This window comes from Cnephaeus nilssonii, assembly GCF_951640355.1.
Source record: "Cnephaeus nilssonii genome assembly, chromosome: 7".
Taxonomy (NCBI): domain Eukaryota; kingdom Metazoa; phylum Chordata; class Mammalia; order Chiroptera; family Vespertilionidae; genus Cnephaeus; species Cnephaeus nilssonii.
This window is the reverse complement of record NC_137078.1, coordinates 47,741,425-47,763,108: the sequence shown is the minus strand read 5'-3', so window position 1 is coordinate 47,763,108 and position 21,684 is coordinate 47,741,425. Positions and strand designations below refer to the sequence as shown.

Below are 21,684 nucleotides of genomic sequence, written 5' to 3'. Positions count from 1 at the left end.
CCTGTAGTGCTTCGTGTTGGTAAGGACAGTTCATTGTGGTTAAAAGAAATTAGACATCAATATGGTTAAGCAGCTCCAATTTACTAACAGCCATCAGGGGCCACCACTGGGGGGGGGGGGGGGTCCTTTTAAAGTGTATATTCTAGAAGCAAACACCTTCATTGGTTAAAACTTTGTCTAAAGAAGTCAGTTTCTGTGCTGAAGACTATTTTCACAAAACTGAAAGCTACTAAACTGTTTTAATATAAATACTTCGTCTTCTCATTATCGTATTTATGACCAAGTTCTTGAAACCTTTGGAACTGACTCACGTTTTAATGTGTGCTCTCATTTCCATCTCACCTATTTAAGTGCCACCTCAGAGACTGGCAGGTGGGGGTGAGAGACTCACCAAGGAAACCCTTTGCTCACCAGGAATGTTCAGCTGCTGAGCAGCGATCTGGAGCCACACGGTGCAGAGCTGGACTGGACGAGAACACTCAGGAAGCTGTCATGCTGTGAGTGTCATTCAGGGAAAGCAGAGAACCTTTCCAAACTGTGCACATAACTCACAATGAGACCATTGCTATGTGTTGAAGAGGACTAGTATACGGTGTTCTCTCCCATGTCATCTGTTGGCTGGAAAGTAGTTTGGGTCAAGGTAATTATAACTGGTGCCCTGGGACACACAGTAGTCTCTGTCTAAAAATGTCTCTGACCTATACACAGGTTCTAACTGGTGATCTTCTTTGTGAATATCTGTTTCATGTAGGCTGTAAAGAAAAACACACACGCACACACATTATTACATGGTAGTGGATGCATTTTAATCTAGCTATTACAGAACTTCCTCACAGCTCAACCGGGTTAAACCCATTAATCTCTCTAAATCTCTAATGGAAAGTTATACTTGAGAAATATAATAATTAAGAAAAACTTCTTCATCGCCTTAGAACAATAAAATTTAATCCACCAGACGTGGTGATTTTCTAAGTCGTCTGGAAAGCAAATTCACTAGTTGCTGAAAGCTCTTGTCAAAATTGAAGATGTACAATGTAGAGAACACTTACCAGTCTGAACAAGAATCACAGAAATCCAAAGACATTTCTGGAGGGCAATCCTGGCAATGCCACCGAACACCCTGGATAGGCTCTATGCCACAGTTATCGCACTGTCAGAGATTCAGAGAGAAAAGGCAGTAAGCTACATTGTTCCAAAACCTTTTCTCTGCTGGAAAACACATGGTATGCACACAGACATCCTCTCCCCCTCCCCGCGCACTGGACAGCGGTACAATTTCTAGCATGAACTGAAATCCCACCCATTTAAGAACAAGTGCATGTGGAAAGAGGGACATTATAAGAAACTAACTTTAATATGGTGTGTTTTAATTTATTTTTTAAAATTTTAAGTAAACTACCTGCAAACTTGGCTGTGTAATTGATTAGTAATTATTCATCACCACGGTACAATGACTGTGATCACGAACCACTCCCTTAACACTGCGGTTAAACTTGACAAATATGTTACAGAACTATTTAACACACTATCATACCTAAATTACCAGGCAAACTCAAAATCCTCTCCGAACTCTTAAGCCATTAGTTTTTACTGAATTCCTCTCCAAGCCCGAAGGCTCCTATGACCACTGACCATCTGAAGGGAAGGAAGACCAGGCTTCTTCTTCATGTGGTGCATGTGGAAGCCCTCAGTGTGTTCTGTGCTATTTGAGAAATCAAAGTAAATGTCATTTCTAGTTTCTTTGATCATCAGGCCACCCAGAATGGCTGACAGACTGGCCAACAAGCCACAACTGGGTCTTGCAGCAAAATTATGAGAAGTGAAGTTTCCTCCGAAAGGTCAGAGCTGTCAATTTGGAAAATCCCTAAAAGAAAGGCAGGGTCACTGAAGGATCAAGAGGAAAACCCCTTTTATACAGCCTGGCTAATGGCTCGGCCAGAAAAGCAGAGGTATAAAAATCTTGTTTTAAATTTCAGTGTGTCAGTCACAGCATACATCAGTATTTTCATGTATACCACTACAGCAAGTTCATGGTCTCATTATCACCTCCTCCAATCCCATCAGGTACAGTAAATTCTAATGCCTAAAGTGTCCTCAAATCTGTCAATCTCTATTCCACAGCCACCAGGCAAATTCAAGAAATTCTCATCTTTTGTAAGTTACCAAAAGAAAAATCCCCAACCCAGTCCCCCTGCCTCCATCCTTCCTTTCTTCCTACCCATTCTCCATACTAAGAACAGAATTATCTTTTTCTCCTTCACTTCATTTTTTCCAATTACATAAATAACATACATGAATACATTATTGTTAAAAAAAATTTAGCATAATATTCAGAAATTAAGAGTTAGCCACTCTAAACCCACTGCCTTTGTAAAGATGATCAATACTAATGGTTTAAGAATGACCTTTCTGGAAAAAAACCAAGATGGCGGCAAAGGTTAAGCACCTAACCTGCAGCCTCGCACAACAATTTCAAAAATACAACTAAAAGTCAAAACGGACATCATCCAGAACCACAGGAAAGCTGGCTGACTGAAACGCCCACAACTAGAAGGAAAAGAGAAAACCACAAGGAAAATCAGAGGAGCTGTAAAAGCCTGAGGTATGGAGACACGGGCACGCGCGCGTGCGGGGAGGACGGAGCTGGAGAGGATGGAGCGGCTGAGTGCCTGGCCGGCGTTCTCTAGCGGGAAGGAGATAAAAGCTCCAGATTGCGCTGAACCCCAGCTCCGACTGCACTGAACCCCAGTTCCGGGCGAGACCCTGGGAAGCCAGGCTCATACTGGGGGAATCTGGGCTGTAAGGCGGAAACGCAGGGGGAGCGGCGAAAGGCAGAGCTCCGGAGGCGCGCACAGGAATGCGCGGAGAGGACGGACTGTTGCCTGTGCCACTGAATTGCCCTGGCGGGAAGGAGACAAAGGCGCCAGACTGCGCTGAGCCCCAGTTCCGACTACACTGAAACCCAGTTCTGGGCAAGAATCTGGGAATCCAGATTCATTGGGGGAGAGACTAGACTGTTTGGCAGTGGGGGAAACTCCAGGACGCCTTTCTCTCAGAGGTGTTTGCAGGGAGTACAGAGGGACACTGAGACACAGGAACCTCATAGGGCGGGGCTGACGGGAAGCCAAGGCTGTAGGCTCCACCCTGAAACTCCGCCCCATCCAAGCTGAGCACAGAGGCTTTTACAATTTTGCAAGTCTAGTTGAATAAGGCTGTCTCCCGGCGGAGACACAGCTGATCCTCACAGCCAATTGGACTGGAGGTCAAATCCTCCCAGTGTACCAACAGCAATCAAGGCTTAACAACACCAAGACTTTGCACTCAGCCCACAAAGGGGGGTACCAAGAGCGACCACCTAGGGAGATTGGGGAAGCTGAGCTACCGGCCCCATAGGTCACTGACCACACAAAGCCACTCCATCACCACAGGGAGGCAGCCAAAATGTGGAGACACCGAAGCAGGTCATGAATAGAAGAGATGGAGGAAAGTAAACTAATGGACGACACAGTGTTCAGAACCACATATATAAGGTTACTTAAGAATCTTCTGGAGGACCAAGATGGCGACATAGGGCGGATGCCTGATTGTTGCCTACCACAACAATTTTGAAACTACAACTGGAAAACAGAGCAGACACCATCCAAAACCACCGGAGGGCTGGCTGAGCGAATGCTCTACAACTAGAATAAAAGAGAGGGGGACGCGGGATGATGCTGATGCCGGTGAGCCAAAGATCACACTTTAAGAACTACGGCTCTAGCGACACAATGGAGGCCTGGAACCTGCTCGGCGCGGTTCCTCTGGCGGTCTCCGGCTGAGGGGCCGGCTCCGCTCGCTGCTGAGCACGGACAGACGAGCCCCTGGGGGACATGGGGTGGGAGACTCTGTGCTTGCTGACCTCCGAGTCATTTGAGAGTCTCTGCGCCCCGGAAGCGGCCAGGTGCGCACGCCCGGCGACCGGCCGCCGCTGCAGACCCGAGCGCTGTCGCAGCAACCTCGGACCAGCCTGCCGCCACGCACCGGGCGCACCGGAGCCTTGCCGAGCCCGCTGCCCAGCGAGTTCCGTGGCAGCCGCCCCAGAGCTTTGAGAAAATGGCCGAAGGAACTGCTGAGAGGTAATTGACCGACAGGAACTGGGATCAAGAAGATGAAGCCCCGCTGGGTCCCGGGTCCAGGTGAGGCCGCGCGCCCCTGGGTCCAGGCGAGGCTGAGTCCCGGGTCCGGGTGAGGCTGCGCGCCCCTGGGTCCGTGCGAGGCCGCACGCCCCTGGGTCCGGGTGAGGCTGGGTCCCGGGTCAGGGCGAGCCCGCGCGCCACTGGGTCCGGGTGAGGCCACGCGCCCCTGGGTCTGGGTGAAGCTGGATCCCGGGTCCGGGTGAGGCTGTGTGCCCCTGGGTCCGGGTGAGGCTGGGTCCCGGGCCCGGGTGAGACCGCACACCCCTGGGTCCGGGAGAGGCCGGGACCCGGGCCCGGGTGAGGCCACGCACCCATGGAACCGGGTGAGGCCACGCGCCCCTGGGTCCAGGTGAGGCCGCGCGCCCCTGAGTCCGGGTGAGGCCGCGCCACTGGGTCCAGGCGAGACCAAACCAGAGGGAGTCGGACCTGCATTACCACCATTTGTCCACCATCCAGAACTGAAAAGTCAGTGCCAATATGTACACATAAGGAACTAGTGGACATTAAAATTAGGTCTCAAAAGAACTGTTGGTCCAGAAAGAAACTCACTACAGACTGATTCATTTGCCTGACAGCATAACTATTATTGCTCGTCTCACATTCGGTTCTTATAAGTATATTTCTAGTAACACATGATCTCACTCATCTAGGGGAAATGATGAACAACATAGACTGATGAACAAGAACAGACCCAGAAACAAGGAGGCATCGATCGGACTGTCGGGCCTCAGAGGGAGGGTAGGGAGGGTGGGGGTAGGGGGGAGAGGTCAACCAAAGGACTTGTGTGCATGCATACGAGCCTAACCAATGGTTAAGGACAACAGGGGGGTGGGGGCATCCGTGGGGAGGGGTGTGGGATGGGAATGGGGGGATGAGGACAAATATGTGACACCTTAATCAGTAAAGGTATTTTTTAAAAAGAATGACCTTTCTGAAATGCAAATTTCATATTACTTTCTGCTGAAAATCCTTCAATGGTTCCACAATCCTTTAGGACAATTTAAATTCCTTACCAAGATTTCCAAGGCACCTCAATAACCTCTCACTATTCTCCAATATGCAATCTAGTCGTACTCAACCATTTCACTTTTTTAACGTCTCTAAATTCCCCGAGATGAAACAGAGTAAGGGCAGAAACTGAGTCTGTCTTATTTACTGTTGAATCTCTAGCAGTTAGCCTAGTGCCTGAAGCATAATTGGGTATTTCAAAATTTTGTGGAATGCTAAATGTATTTCTACTAGCTTCTGAAAAAGTAACAAAAATAATTGGATGTGAAAGAAAACAACTTTCTGATTCATTAACAACAGCAAAAAAAGAGAAACAGTTCCACAGGTACATGGATAAAGAGAATGTGTCACATACTCACACACACACACACACACACACACACACACACACACACACACAGGAGTATTAATCAGTCATAACGCAGAAGAAAATTCTGTCATTTGTGACAACATGGATGAAACTAGAGGACATTAGGCAAATTGAAATAAGCCAGACAGTGAAAGGCAAATGCTGTATGATCGCAATGATAGGTGGAAACTTTAACAGTCAAACTCAGAGAAGAAGAGAGTAGAACAGGGATGGGGGATGGGAACAGGAAAAGTGGTACAATGTTGGTCAAAGGGCACAAACTTTCAATTATAAGACAAATAAGTTCTGAAAAACTAATGTACAGCATGGTGACTATAGTTAATAATTTTAAAGTATACAGTACTCAAAATTTGCTAAGAGTATATTTTGTGTGTCATCACCACACACAAAAAATGGTAACTATGTGAGATGATAGAACTTTTACTTATCAATTATATCTCGGTAAAACTGGAAGGTAAAAAAGAGAAATAGGTAGACAAAAACTTATTTTACATTTTACCTCAAAGTACAGAAAAACCTGTATGTTTGCCATTGGCACACTACTTTGTGTAAAGAACAGGTTGAGAACTAAACTTACTTTTACCTGTATGCTTGGAAGTTGTGGCGTTTAAAACTCCGAAACGATCTTAAATATCTCTATCACCCGTTCAAAAATTAATTAAATAGTAAGAGTAAGTAGAATTTACCTTGAAGCCCAAGTGTTGTACAAATCCACTTTCGGCTTGCATTTGCTGAAGTTTCTGCTTCTTTAACTTTTTAAACTGTAATAGTTCCTTATATTCAGGTAAATTCCTATACATAATAGGAATACTTTCCTCATCCTATTGAAATCACAAAACATAAAACAAAAAATGTTAGTCTGATAATTAAAATGACAATTGTAAGTAATAGTGATACAGAGTATTTCTATCAACAAGATTTTTCACTTTTAGGATACCTTTCCTTTTAGAAAACTAGCAGAACAGAAAATAGTGTTGCTATTAGCAATAATTCAGACTAAAACTTTCAGAGGGCTTCTTAATGCATACTACTGAACTGTAGTGTGCTGCCTCATAATGCAGGTACCAGGGGAGCAGGGCACGACTGCCACCTTGTCACACACTAATGCGGGCGCCACATCCCGACACATTGGTGGCTACTTGACAGCCCAGATAATCTACTTCTCCCTGATCAGCGGAAGCTCCTCTTCTTCAATCTAACAGATTTTATGCTTCCTCAGGTAAATATGACCTTTTCTTAACAGCAAGCAAACCAATCTCTACTTTGCTTTCTGCTCTGTACTCCCAATGATCAAGGCAGTACATTCATCTTACTCAAGGGGATTAAATAAGGTACAAAGATGATTACTTAGAGTATAAAAGAAATGAGTAATAAAAACTATATAAAAATATGAAGTTGAAGTTGATAGGTGAGTCAGTGCTTCTTATCCTCCCAATTTATTTGGGCTCTGTCACCCAGAGCCCATTTCTTTCCTTTGCTACCTCATGACTGACCCATGGTCACTAATTTCCACACGTACCTACAAGCACACCCATTCACCAACACCCGCCATGTTTCATCAATTACCGGTCCTGGACCAGAACCCTTGTCCCTCTTCCCTCCTTCTCTCCATGTTAGGTATTATTAAACTACAATGTGTATTTTACATCAAGGAAACTGGCTTTTATAGAAATTATAACGGTTGCCCAAGGTCAAACAGCTTTGCAGAGTCTGATGAATTTGAACCCGATTTATCTGATTCTTTAATTCCTCACACATTTAGCAGCCAAAGCCTACATAAAAGAGTTAACCTTAATGTTTCACTGTCTCATATCTAATCTAACAAATCTTGTCACTACTTAACACTTTCTAATCTCTCTCTCAAATTGGTCCTCTATAGTACCTACTCCCCACTCTACCTCCACCATTACTTCACATCTCTGAAATGGCTTCCTGTCTACAGCAGTGGTTCTCAACCTTTCTAATGCCGCGACCCTTTAATACAGTTCCTCATGTTGTGGTGACCCCCAACCATAAAATTATTTTCGTTGCTACTTCATAACTGTAATTTTGCTACTGTTAATGAATCGTAATGTAAATATCTGTGTTTTCCGATGGTCACAACCCACAGGTTGAGAACCGCTAGCAGGGTCGCCTAAGACCATCGGAAAACACAGATATTAAAGGAATTGTATTAAAGGGTCACGGCATTAGAAAGGTTGAGAATCACTGGTCTACAGCATCGGTTCCAAAGTATGCAGCTGGATAAAAGATTCTCTACAGTCTCACACTTCATCTACCTTATCTCCCACTCTCTTTCATCCATTTCAAATTCTTGTCAAAGATATTAAAATAGCTACTGCCTTCCTATGTCACCACTAAGACAATATAAATAATCTAGTAAATAAGTAACACTAATAAATATGATGTGACCTAAATAATGTAGTAAGAAATTTTATAACAAAATTTATTGAATGCAGATATTTTAAACAAATACAAAGAGTACAAACTCTGCTAAATAAGTGTGTGGGTGTGTGCGTGTGTTCATGTGCATTATGTAATATTATTCAGCTTTAAAAAAGAAAACTATGACACATTACAAGATAAATGAAACTTGAAGACATTATGCTAAGTGATATAAGATCTATAGTAAGAACAAATCTCCACCTGTGAATTGTTCAATTTATGAATTAAATTTTATCACAGGTATGTACATAAAAAACAAACAAACAAACACAGTATTGATAGGGTTTGGAGCTATCAGTGGTTTCAGGCACCCACTGGGGGAAGAAGGGATGTCTTAGAATATATCCTCTGAGGATAAGAGGGGACAAGGGAGGGCTATTTTAAAATAATCAACCAAACAGAAGTTAAGCCTACTATATTATATTTTGTCAATATTCTCAAAATGTAATTCTTTTAAATATCCTGCCATCTCTCCTGGCCTGACTAAATTTTATTCATCCTTCAACTGCCAACTTGACTGTCACTTTCTCCGGTCTCCCACTTAAACTCCCAATCTAAATTAAGAACCTCTTAAATAATTATACTAGCAGCTATTTTTGAAGCAATTTTTAAAACTTGAAATTTATTGATATAATTATACATTTATCTTCTCTCACAAGACTAAAGTTTATAAGAGCAAAGATAATAGATATTTTGTTTATTTAACTGAACTTAGCAGAGCCTAACATATATTAAGTGTGAATAGATATTTCTCAAATAAATAATTCTAACATCCACGAAGTACAAAATTAAATATACCTTCCTCAAGATCTGGAACTAAAAGCCCCAACCCCAACTGGGCCTAGCCAAGAGGGGCCATGCCCACGCCCACAATACAGGCCAGGAGCTTTGGGGCTGGGGCACCTAAGCCTACCTTCCCTGGCCATAGGGTCTTGGGTCCCTGCTCCCCTACCCAGGTTTGGTTCCTCCCAGGACCCCCACTGTGGAAATAAAGATGGGAATAGAATGGGGGAGGAGGGGCAGAAAGCCCTCCTTCTTTAGCTGCCCTGAGGTCAGGGCCTCATCCCCTAGAGAGTCAGAGGTAGGAGGTAGAAACTCCAGGGGCTGGCTTTTGTAAAACTGGTTTTACTTTCATTTTTATTATGGTTTCAGTTTTTCCATAAAGGAACCAATTCCATTTTTAAAATTACATACAAATGGCAAATCTTAAGATGTGACAGATATAAGCTGTTTCGAACAGTAAGTTTAAAAAATTTTTTGAAGGCTAGGCATTTTGCCTGGCCAGTGTTGCTAGTGGTTAAGTGTGGACTCATGAACCAAGAGGTCATTGGTTAGATTCCTGGTCAGGGTACATGCCTGGGTGTTGGGCTCAATCCCCAGTAGGGGGCGTGCAGAAGGCAGCCAATTGATGTTTCTCTCATTATTGTTTTTATCTCTCTATCCCTCTTCTTTACTCTCTCTCTAAAAAGTAAATAAAAAGATATTTTTTTTAAAAGAATAGGGCCCCGCCCTAACCGGTTTGGCTCAGTGGACAGAGTGTCAGCCTACAGACAGAAGGGTCCTAGGTTTGATTCCAGTCAAGGGTATATGCTTAGGTTGTGGGCTCGATCCCCAGTAGGGGGCGTGCAGGAGGCAGCTGATCAATGATTATCTCTTCATCATTGATGTTTCTATCTCTCTCTCCCTCTCTCTTCCTCTCTGAAATCAATAGAAATATATTTTTTTAAATAGGCATTTTATAATAGTTTGATACCAAAGTATACAATCAATATTTAATCTAGAAACAGACCATATGGAGACTTACTTTTATTTGCTGATTTTTCATAAAAATCTCCTTTTCCAATTATTACATACTAGAGGCCCGGTGCACGAAATTCGTGCACGGGAAGGGGGGGGTCCCCTCAGCCCAGCCTGCACCCTCTCCAATCCACAACCCCTCGGGGGATGTCCAACTGCCTCTCACAATCTGGGACCGCTGGCTCCTAACTGCTCGCCTGGCTGCCTTCCTGATCGCCCCTAACTGCTCCCCTCCTAGCCTGATTGCCCCTAACCACCTCTGGCTCGCCCCGCACCAAGGACCCAGGATTCCCTCCTCCGGCCAGTTGCGGGCACCAGGGACCCGGGCTTCCCTCCCTCTGGCTGGCCGCAGGCACCCAGGACCTGGGCCGGCTTCGCCCGGCCCGACTGCAGCCGCAGGGGAACCTGGGCGGGCGGCTTTGCCCAGGCCGCAGGCGCTGGCGCCCGGGACCGCGGGGTGGGCGGCTTGTCCATCTTCCGGGCCGAAGCCTGGCTGGTCCCCATTTCTCCCTTGTGAGCTCATTTGTGCCTGGCTGGTCCCCATTCCTCTCTCCCCAGTGTTGAGTGTCTGAGCCATTACTGCGTGGCTACCATTTGCATATTAGCTCTTTATTATATAGGATAGATGGTAGTGTTAGTATTATATTCTGAGACTGTTGTGAGCAGTGTAAGACAAAGAAAATGAGTATTATTATGTTGATGTTACTGATAAATGGGGTTTTCAAAATGGGAGAAAGAAGATAATATGTTAAGATTAACAAGGGAAAGTAAAATTCCATAGTGAAGTTGTATTTGAAATAAAAATATAAACTTATGATGTGTTTTATCCTTGAACAAAAATATACTTCCCAGCTCTTGCCACTAAACTGGCCTGGAAATAATGATGAACCAAGTAGCAAATAACATTTCTGGAGTCAGGATATAGTTTACTAATACTATTTCCCAATAAAAGAAAGCAGGACTGATGCTAGGCCTGAGGTAGGAAATATACAAAAAGAGCCCGGAACTTCCTTATCATACCAGACAGTAAGGAAGCTATCAAAGACTACTAGTCTTGTCAAAAGAATTCAAAATCCAACTTGAATAGGTTACAACTATCAATGGACTAAAACATATTAAATATATTTAAGTGCAACAGTTTTTAAGAATACAAAATTTTAAAATCTCAGTCATTTTTGGAAGATATTAGAGAATAAACTCAGTATTTTAAAAACAAAATAAAGGGAAGAACTAAGCAGTGGTCTGAGCTGTTCTAAAATTATCAAGTGTTCATGGTGGTGGCCATGATTAAATTTATTTCAAAGTATTTTTTTTTCAAATTACTAAAGTAATAAGTGCTTACTATAATAAGCAAAGAGTAAAGGTATCCATACATTAAAAAAAGAAAAATTAATAATGCTCCTTCCAACCTACTCCCCTGCCCTCAAATAACCAGTGTGATCAGTTTTATTGTGTCACTTTCTACTTCCCCTACTCTCCCTCAGCAGCTATACTGCCTTTTCCTGTATGTAGGATAATCAAATAAATAAAGGAGAAAAGAAAGAATATCACTATTTTGTAACATTTAATGAATTAATGAATCTAGGCAAAAAGCAATGGTTATGTCAAAAAGAAAAAAAGAGAGATGATCAAACGGATGAAAGTACAAATGAAATAGTCCTGCCCACCTTAATAAATCTGAGTCTGATCAACTAGCTAGACCTATAAATTTACTGGAAATTCAGGGAACAGAGAAACAGGTTAAATGACACCAGGAAGATGTAAACAATAAAATCCACACAGTGGTAAATTCTACAAGATAAATGACCCAGTTTTTCACCAACAACAAACAAAAAAAATGTAAGAAAGAAAAAAGGAGGGGGAAGGGAGAACTTACTGCAATTTATGATTGTGAACTGAATGTATATTTGATCAGATAAAGAATTACCTTTACAAACATAATGACACTGTGTAATGTCTAGGACTTTCTCTGAAATAATTTGTGACAAAGTTGGGATGGGTAGGAAGTATAGATAAAAACAAGAATGCCGCCCTAGCCGGCTTGGCTCAGTGGATAGAGCGTCAGCCTGCCGACTCAAGGGTCCCAGGTTCGATTCCGGCCAAGGGCACATGCCTGGGTTTCGGGCTCAATCCCCAGTGGGGGTCGTGCAGGAGGCAGCCGATCAATGATTCTCTCTCATCATTGATGTTTCTATCTCTCTCTCCTTCTCCCTTCCTCTCTGAAATCAATAGAGAAATATATTTTTAAAAAAACAACAAGAATGCCATAAATTGATAATTGTTGAAGTTAGATGATGCGTGAATATGGATTTATTATCCTCTTCTATTTTTTATTAAAAAATTAAACACAATGTAATAAAAGACCCATAAATTTGACTCGTTAATTAAAAAAAAAAAATAGAAACCCTCATTCTCCAAAGAGTAGGAATAATGATAAAATCCTGGTGTGCTTGTTTGGGCCCTAATCTGTACAGTGCATAGACAAATACACATCTGTAGTAAAAACAGATAACTTACTGATGCCTCCTCGATAGTAGTGCTCATGTGGCTATGAAAACAAGATCGGTCATCATCTTCATCCATATACACAGGTGGTTCATGGGAAGTCATAAAAGTGGAAGGCTTAAAGAGATGCTTATTAAGAGGGTGCTGTCGTCTGCTTGTTGAAGACTATATGAGAAAACAAATTTTTAATTGCAACAGTGGAAAATCATTAAAATAATCAAGAAGATAAAAATATAAATGTTACTTCCTACAAGTCTATTAGAAGGGTTTTACTTCTATTTTTTTGCTGTTGTTGTTAATCCTCACCCGAGATGTTTTTCCACTGATTTTTAGAGAGGGTGGAAGGGAGAAGGAGAAACAGACAGAGAAAAACGTTGATTAGTTGCCTCCCCTGGTGCCTGGTTCAGGGCCAGGGATAGAGCCTGCAACCGAGGTACGTGCCCTTGACTAGAATCAAACCTGGGATCCAACAGTCTGAGGGCCAGTGCTCTATCCACTGAGCCAAACCAGCTAGGGCTCACTTCTATCATTCATCACACTCCTATGCAGCTGCTTTTCCTACATTATCTGGATTTTTAAAGCACAATTAACCTTTAACACATTAAGTGCCCTGTCAGTCACTGGTGACTGACACTATACTTTCCGTCCTGAAGACAAAACAGGCTGGGCACTTAACGTGTTAAAAAACAAAAAAGAGACATAGAGGGGGAGTACCCAAACAACAGGACCACATGCTCATTATCTAGCTTATATTTGTATCCCCAGTATTTATCACACTCTTGACACTCAAATGCTGAACTGAACTCCTCTTACAGTCCTCATAGAAGATCAGGGAAGATGAAGTAGCCTTAGCCAGGTATAAAACTATCAAGTAAAAGGAAAATTTCCACAACATGGTGAATGTCTGAAAATGGTACCTAAAACTGACTGACTGCTTACTCTATGCCAATCTCACTTAATCCTTACCCCATTCCTATAAAGCTGTTATTACCACCTCCTAATTTAAGATCAAGAAATGGAGGCACGGAGAGGTTAAGCTGCTGTGCAAGGTGTTGCAGGAGATAGTGGTAGAACCAGTATCACAAACTAGGCCTGTGGGAGGCCAGAGCCCTCACTCTAAACCACTACGCAGAATGCCTGTCTTCACTGGTCACAAAGAATAATAGCCTCAGCTACACGGAGAACCGTTATTTTATTTTTGAAAATTCAATGTCTAATCATGGCAAGGAATCATTGTGTCTATGTCTGGGCTAGATCACTACAGTAAAAATGTCTGATAACTTAAAATTCTTTGCACTCAAAGGAAGGAACACATTTAGGTTTCTCTAGTACTTCTTTCGTTATCACCATCTAGTCTTAGATGTGGGGAAAAAGGTACACAACACATCTAAGATTAACTTAGAAACTAGTCATAAAAATTAGAGCTGTTAAGTTGAACGTTGGTTATCAAGGTTCCAACACTCCAAAGTTATAGGATGAATTCTACATATCTAATATAGGTAATGCTAATATTTAGGAGAAAACAAAATTCAGAATATTTAAAACATTTGATAAATTAAAATAAGCTTCCAAAGCTTGGTAAAAAGAATAAAAACAAAATGTATATCTTCAATAAAAAAAAGGGCAACAGCATTAATATGCTCTTAGCTTCTCTTTATATGAAGGATGGCAGTAGTAGAGGAGGGGGAAGTACCAGGATGATTTACTAAGGAAATGAAATTAGGCCATCATGTGCTTTATTTTTTGTAATTAAAGCAAAACAACAACAACCACAACCCTGGCTATAATTTTATGCAATGTGCTCTGTAGGAAAGGGACAGTAGCTGTTTCGCTGTGGAGACAACCAGAGAACAATAGTGGAACTGGCTTGAGATCAGAATCAGAGGATCAGTGGTTCCCAGATTTAACAGTAATGTGAATAGACAATCTACTCAACATATTGTAAGACTTAGTTGTCTCATCTATAAAAGGATTATACAATAGTACCTGACCCAGAGCATTCAATCATGAGAATAACAGCTAGCTACTAACACCATTATCAGTAAAGTGAAGGTGATATTACCTACACTTCTAGAATAACAGTGAGGATCAAATAAAATATCTTAAACATTTCTATTCTTGGATTTAAGTAGCATATCTAAAAACTGGAAACTAATTGTGTTTATTAAAGTGTCAAACATCCTAAAAACTTTAACATCACAAAGGCCTTTCTGACACATTCAATTTAAAATATTTCAAGCAGCACTCATTCACATAAGCTAACCTACTCCAAAGAAAATAATGAACAAACATCATTAAAGCTCTCTCAATTAAACTGAGTAGCAATCATGGAATCCTGCCCTGTGTTTATGCTCAATATAACAAAATGCTTAGAGTAAGTGAACTTTTAAAAATAAAACAACTCCATTCTAATAAATGTATACATCTTTACATAGCACTTCTGACTTTGATGAGTTTAATCTATGATCTAAGATTTATTTTCATCTATTTTCTTCTTACCTTTTTGGAGTATATATATAAGTTTGGTGTTCTGCCTGGGACTGGAATGCCAGCTTTAGTTAGTTTTATGAAATACTTCTGCACTCGGCTGGCAACCTAAGAAAACATGACAATCCATTGAACATAATGCCAATACATGCTATACCCGAATAGTTTTTGAGTTTTTGGTCCAATTTCAAATGTATTCATCTAAGTGTATATGCTTTCCATTAAAATTGAAGTCTCTCGAAAGCATGTACAGGAGGTCCTGAAGGACTGTCAAATTGGGATTCACTAACAAATGTTCAACAGTAATTCAGTCTATCGTACACCATCATTTATTCCTTTTCTACTGGATCATTCCCATCAGCAGACAAGCATGTAATACTTGAATAGCTTTTAAAAATTAAAATGTATATGTGTATCTAAATGAATGCTAACAATTTTAAATTTATCATAAATCTATAAATAATTTTAAACTGCCACCAAAGGTACTTACATTCTAAAAATGCTTGATTCCAAAGCTAAATACATACTTTCAACTTGTAAATACTTATGCTTATAATATGAAAAACATCTAATATCAATGAGAATGTGAAGGAGAAAACTGCTGCTTTTCAGAGACAAGCAGGAAATACTAACTAAGGCCATGTCACAAATCTATTACCACAGTCTAATCAAAAAGTATATAGTTGGGTTACCAAAGAGATCAAAGAAGAAATTAAAAACATCCTGGAAACAAATGACAATGAAAACACAACAATCCAAAATTTATGGGGCACAGTGAAAGCAGTCCTGAGAGGGAAGTGCATAGCATTATGGGCCTACCTCAAAAAAACAAGAAACACTGGTAATAAATGATCTAACTCTACAACCTAAAAGAATTAGAAAGAGGGCAACAAGGAAAGCCCAGAGTGAGCAGAAGGAAGGAGATAATAAAGATCATAGCAGAAATAAATGACAGAGATCAAGAAAACAATACAAAAAGATTAATAAAACCAACAGATGATTCTTTGAAAAGATAACCAAGATTGATGAACCTCTAGCCAGGCTCACCAAGAAGCAAAGAGAGAGGACCCCAATAAACAAAATTAGAAATGAAAGAGTCAAAATAACAACAGACCCCACAAAAACACAAAGGATTGTAAAAAAAAAAAAAAATACTATGAACAACTCTATTCCAACAAACTTTCTTATTCCAAGAAATGGACATATTCCTAGAAAATATGACATTCCAAAACTCAATCAGGAAGAATCAAAAAATCTGAATAGGCCAATAACTAAAACTTTCAGCAAACAAAAGCCCTGGGCCAGATGGCTTCACAGGGGAGTTTTACCAAATATTCAAAGAACTAAAACATATCCTACTCAGACTATTCCCAAAAATTCAAGAGGAAGGCACACTTCCAAGCTCTTTCTATAAAGTCAGCATTATCCTAATCCCAAAACCAGATAAAGGCACTACAAAGAAAGAGAATTACAGGCCAAATCCCTGATGAACATAGATGCTAAAATCCTCAACAAAATTCTAGCAAATCAGATTCAGCATTACATTAGAAAGATCATACACCATGACCAAGTGAAATTTATTCCAGGGATGCAAGGATGGTACAATATCCACAAATCAATAAAAGTGATACATCACATAAACAAATTGAGATGAAAATCACATAGTCCTATCAACTGATGCAGAAAAAGCATTTTACAATATCCAACACCCTTTCTTGATAAAAACCCTCAGCAAAATGGGAATAGAGGGATAATACCTCAACATAATAATAGCCTTATATGACAAACCTACAGCCCACATCATACTCACTGGGCAAAAACTAAAACCATTTTACCTAAGAACAGGAACAAGGCAGGGATACCCACTCTTACCACTCCTGTTCGACATAGTACTGGAAGTGCTAGCCATAGCAATTAGACAAGAAAAAATAAAAGGCGTCCAAATTGGAAAAGAAGAAGTAAAGCTGTCATTATTCACAGGTGACATGATATTGTACATAGAAAACCCTAAAGACTCCATCAAAAAACTACTAGACTTAATAAATGAATTAAGCAATGTAGCAGGATACAAAATTAACACCCAGAAATCTATCACTTTTTTATACACCAATAATGAACTTACAGAAAGAGAAATTAAAAAAACAATCCCATCGACCATTGCAACAAAAAAATTAAGATACCTAGGAATAAACTTAACTAAGGAGGTAAAGACATGTACTCGGAAAACTACAGGACATTGAAAAAAGAGATAGAGGAAGACATAAACAAACGGAAGTCTATACCGTGTTCATGGATTGGTAGAATCAACATCATTAAAATGTCCATACTATCCAAAGCAATCTATAGATTCAATCCCATTAAAATACCAATGGCATATTTCACAGACCTATAACAAACTCTCCAAAAATTCATATGGAATAAAAAAAGACCCCGAATAGCCGCAGCATTCCTGAGAAAGAACAAAGTAGGAGGGATCTCAATACCAGATATCAAGCTATATTACAAAGCCACTGTTCTCAAAATTGCCTGTACTGGCACAAGAACAGACATACACTGAGTGGCCAGATTATTATTATCTCTGAACGCATAATAATCTGGCCACTTAGTGTGTGTGTGTCTGTGTGTGTGCGCGCGCGTGTATAAGAGGCCCGGTGCATGAATTCGTGCATGGGTGGGGGTCTGGCCAGCCTGGCCAGGGAGAGGGGACATGGGCGATTGGCCAGCCTGCCTGCTGGTCGAACTCCTGGTTGAGGGGACAATTTGCATATTAGCCTTTTATTATATAGGCTATACACTGAGTGGCCAGATTATTATGTGTTCAGAGATCATAATAATCTGGCCACTCAGTGTATAGACCAATGGAACAGAACAGAGAACCCAGAAATCAACCCAAGCCATTATGCTCAATTAATATTTGACAGTGGAGGCAACAGCATACAATGGAATCAAGACAGTCCCTTCAATAAATGGTGTTGGGAAAATTGGACAGATATATGCAAAAAAATGAAATTAGACCACCAGCTTACACCATACACAAAAATAAAACTCAAAATGGATAAAGGACTTAAACATAAGACAGGAAACCATAAAAATCTTAAGAGGAATCCATAGGCAACAAAATATCAGACATATGTCATATCAATATCTTTACCGATACAGCTCCTAGGACAATGGAAACTAAGGAGAAAATAAACAAATGGGACTACATCAAAATAAAAAGCTTCTGTACAGCAAAAGAAACAATCAACAAAACAACAAGAAAGCCCACTGCATGGGAGAACATATTTGCCAATGTTATCTCCAATAAAGGTTTAATATCCAAAATTTACAGGGAACTCATACAACTTAACAAATGAAAGATAAACAATCCAATAAAAAAATGGGCAAAGGACCTAAACAGACACTTTTCGAAAGAGGACATACAGAAGGCCGAGAGACATATGAAAACATGCTCAAAGTCACTAATCATCCGAGAGATGCAAATCAAAACAACAATGAGGTACTCTTTCACACCTGTCAGAATGTCTATCTTCAACAAATCAACAAACAGTAAGTGCTGGCGAGGATGGGGAGAAAAAGGAACCCTCATGCACTGCTGGTGGGAATGCAGACTGGTACAGCCACTGTGGAAAACAGTATGGAGTTTCCTCAAAAAATTAAAAATGGAACTCCCATTTGACCCAGTAATCCCACTTCTAGGAATATATCCCAAGAAATCAGAAACACCAATCAAAAAAGATATATGCACCTATGTTCATAGCAGCACAATTTACCATAGCTAAGGTTTGGAAACAGCTTAAGTGCCCATCAGCAGATGAGTGGATTAGAAAACAGTGGTACATCTACACAATGGAATACTACGCTGCTGTAAAAAAGATGGAACTCTTACCATCTGCAACAGCATGGATGGACATGGAGAGCATTATGCTAAGTGAAATAAGCCAGTCAGAGAAAGATAAGTATCACATGATCTCACTCATTTGTGGAATATAATGAACAATATAAACTGATGAACAAAAATAGATCCAGAGACAGAGAAGCATCGAACAGACTGTCAAACCTCAGAAGGCAGGCAGGGGAGAGGGGTAAGAGATTAACCAAAGGACTTGTATGCATGCATATAAACATAACCAATGAACACAGACACTAGGGGGGTGAGGGCACGTACTAGGGGGTGGGAGTGGTCGGGGAGAGGTCAATTGGGGGAAGAGGAGACATATGTAATACTTTAATCAATAAAGAATTTTTTAAAAAGTATATCACTGGTGCATCATCAAGCATTCAACAAACACTAAGTCCATTACATTTTTATTTTTTAGTATTATCTCAAGTTTGTTCTGAAATCAACACAAAAATATACAATGCTAATTTTAAAACCCTACATATCATTGCACTCTGTAGCTAAAATGATGCTGCAGTCTGCTGATGTCAGTCACACTATCCTTCATAAAATAAACTATCAAAAACATACCAACAATACGGGACTGTCTCCTCAATTACCTGCTTTGCTGTCCTATTGCCCAGCTCATCTGCTATCTTCTGCCAGCGTCGAGATTCCACTTCTTCAGGAGGGTATTTCAGGAGTAGCTGTTCAAGCTTTTTCTAAGCCAAATCCAAGACCACGTGTAAGAAAGTTTAATACTGAATTTCTAAATAAATACATCCACATATCATTTTAAATTATAATATTCCCTCCTCAACTTTGGGGATTAGGCACTAGAAATCGTCATGTAAGAAAAAGTTCCCATAAAGCAACTTAAAGAATTCACGGAGAAAACGAAATTAGAGAATAAACCTATAGAAGCCCTTATAAAGATTTTCTATTCACTTCAGTAAAAAGATAGCATGCAAAAATTAATTAATTAATATTTTACACCTTGGTGATTTCCACCGACTATCTTTTCTTATAGACTACATTGAGGTTCACCCTTATACATTTGACAAAAACATATAAATTCATTTGATTTGGACAGAAAAAGAAACTTTCCTTCCTTTGTGCGGTCCTCTATTCAAAGATTTGATTTTAATATTCTGACCTATTCCTCAGTTCTCCCACAGTAATAAATAATAAAGATGCAGAATAATCTGGATGCTTGAAGTCAAGATTCTTAAGCTTTTAATAAACTCATTACAGCTGTGAAGTTAATCCTCCTATGAGACAGAAATGTGTCTCCAACCTTACCCACAAACAGTCCTAGCTGCATGCCAAAATGAAACAGAACCCCCTGGCTGGCTTCGTCAGCTCCCCTCCACAACAAAACAAGAGCTCACTGAGGCACACCTGACTTGGCCCCAAGTTTTTCTCTCCCAAAACTGCACTACAAAAGCTTTAGTCTATCATTTCACGACCTTTTTTACTCTTCCTCCCAAAACCCAGCTTCCTCCTTTAAAAATCATCCCAAACAGGATTTCATATATTCTCAAAATCCAAAATTCTTGAAGATTGCAGAAAAGTATACAGAAATAAGTTTAAATATTTTAAATTTATGGTGAAGAGAGATTATAAACAATAATATACACTTTATTCATATCTAATTTTAACTCTTTTTAACCTACACCATTTAGAAATATCTATTACCTGTTCTTCAACAGTCCACAACTGGTTAAAGGTTTCAGGTTTGGTGTCATCACACAGACGTCCTCTTATCATCTGCATATAAAACAAGGCCTTTGTCAAGCAGAAAGGAACAAAGACCACCCTCTGATATAGCCAAATAACAAATTATGGGACTTTTTTTATTAATTCCAAATGTTTTAGTAAATTTACTTTTTAAACATGTATATAATGTAATATTACACATATTACTCATTTAATCCTCACAACAACTCTACAACATAAGCAATATTAATTATGTTTTATATAAATGAAAACTGCAGCTTGGAGACCTTAATAAATGACATCTGAATTCCCACAGCTAGTAAGTGTTAGAGTTGGGTATGCAAACCAGGTTTCTCTTAACTTCAAGTTCATGTCCCTGCTATCTTCAGTGAAAAGACTGCTTAAATTTTAACAATACAAATCAGCAAAATGTCAGAATATTTTGTCTACAATTCAAATTTTCCTACTCCAATACTGTGAACTGCTTACTTGAGGACGACTGCTTGAGCCTTCTGGACCATCACTCAAGGGCAACACAGAGTATGAAAGGGACTCTCCATCCTTCTTAGGATCTGAAGGACTTTTTGGTCTAGCAGGTAAACCTACTAAATAAAAGACCATGTATAGGATTATTAAAGCAGGACTTTGCCAGGTATTTCTCTACTCAAATTCTTATCATGTCATTTCTTACCTTTATCAAAAACTAGCTTAACTCTCCTAGTATGTCTTTTACGATTTTTAAATTCTCTTTCAAAGTTCCCAAGACTATTGGTATATTGGTCCCATACAATCTCGGGCAATTGAACAACTCTCTGTGGGTATGGAAGCCCTATATCAGCCTGGAAAAAAATAAAACAAAACAGTCTAAATTTAATTCAAGAAATTATCAATTATAGCCAAACTGCAGATGACACCAAATCCAAATAATCATCAACTGGGCATTTCCAGTCACTATTAAAATCCAATAGCCAATGAAGTTAAGATAATGTAGTCTACACATTAAATGGTAAAGATGATAACAAGGAAAGGATGAATCAATTTAACAAAACATAAGCACTATTTTTAGAGCTCTAAAGCTGAACTGTATAGACATATTGTACATTATCACTAACAGACTTTAAACATAAATAGCAAAGCAAAAAAAAAAGGTTGTTTATTTTAAATGTAGTCCATGTTCACCACTTATCCATAAAACAATGATTTTCACAATATATACTCTTACGACATGTAAGAAAATTATACCTTGAGAATCAAAATTATACCTTTAATTTACTTGAAATTCAGTTACTTTACCAACC

General features: G+C 40.0%; 1 protein-coding gene across 8 annotated transcripts in view; it reads right to left on the bottom strand.

The window, feature by feature from the left end:
* Positions 1-14: 14 nt before the first annotated feature.
* The window catches only part of ZZZ3 (zinc finger ZZ-type containing 3), a 102,867-nt gene continuing 81,197 nt past the window's right edge, over positions 15-21,684 (bottom strand). For 7 of the 8 annotated variants that reach the window (XM_079776455.1, XM_079776459.1, XM_079776453.1 and 4 more), the window contains 9 exons: positions 21,078-21,225; positions 20,876-20,991; positions 20,366-20,437; positions 19,288-19,389; positions 14,800-14,895; positions 12,313-12,465; positions 6,240-6,374; positions 1,050-1,150; positions 15-752 (listed from right to left, as the gene is read on the bottom strand). In XM_079776455.1, the coding sequence (XP_079632581.1) occupies positions 608-752; positions 1,050-1,150; positions 6,240-6,374; positions 12,313-12,465; positions 14,800-14,895; positions 19,288-19,389; positions 20,366-20,437; positions 20,876-20,991; positions 21,078-21,225 (1,068 nt within the window). In that variant the 3' untranslated portion in view covers positions 15-607. The remainder of the gene's footprint in view (positions 753-1,049; positions 1,151-6,239; positions 6,375-12,312; positions 12,466-14,799; positions 14,896-19,287; positions 19,390-20,365; positions 20,438-20,875; positions 20,992-21,077; positions 21,226-21,684) is intronic. The other variant, XM_079776456.1, reaches the window with a different exon arrangement.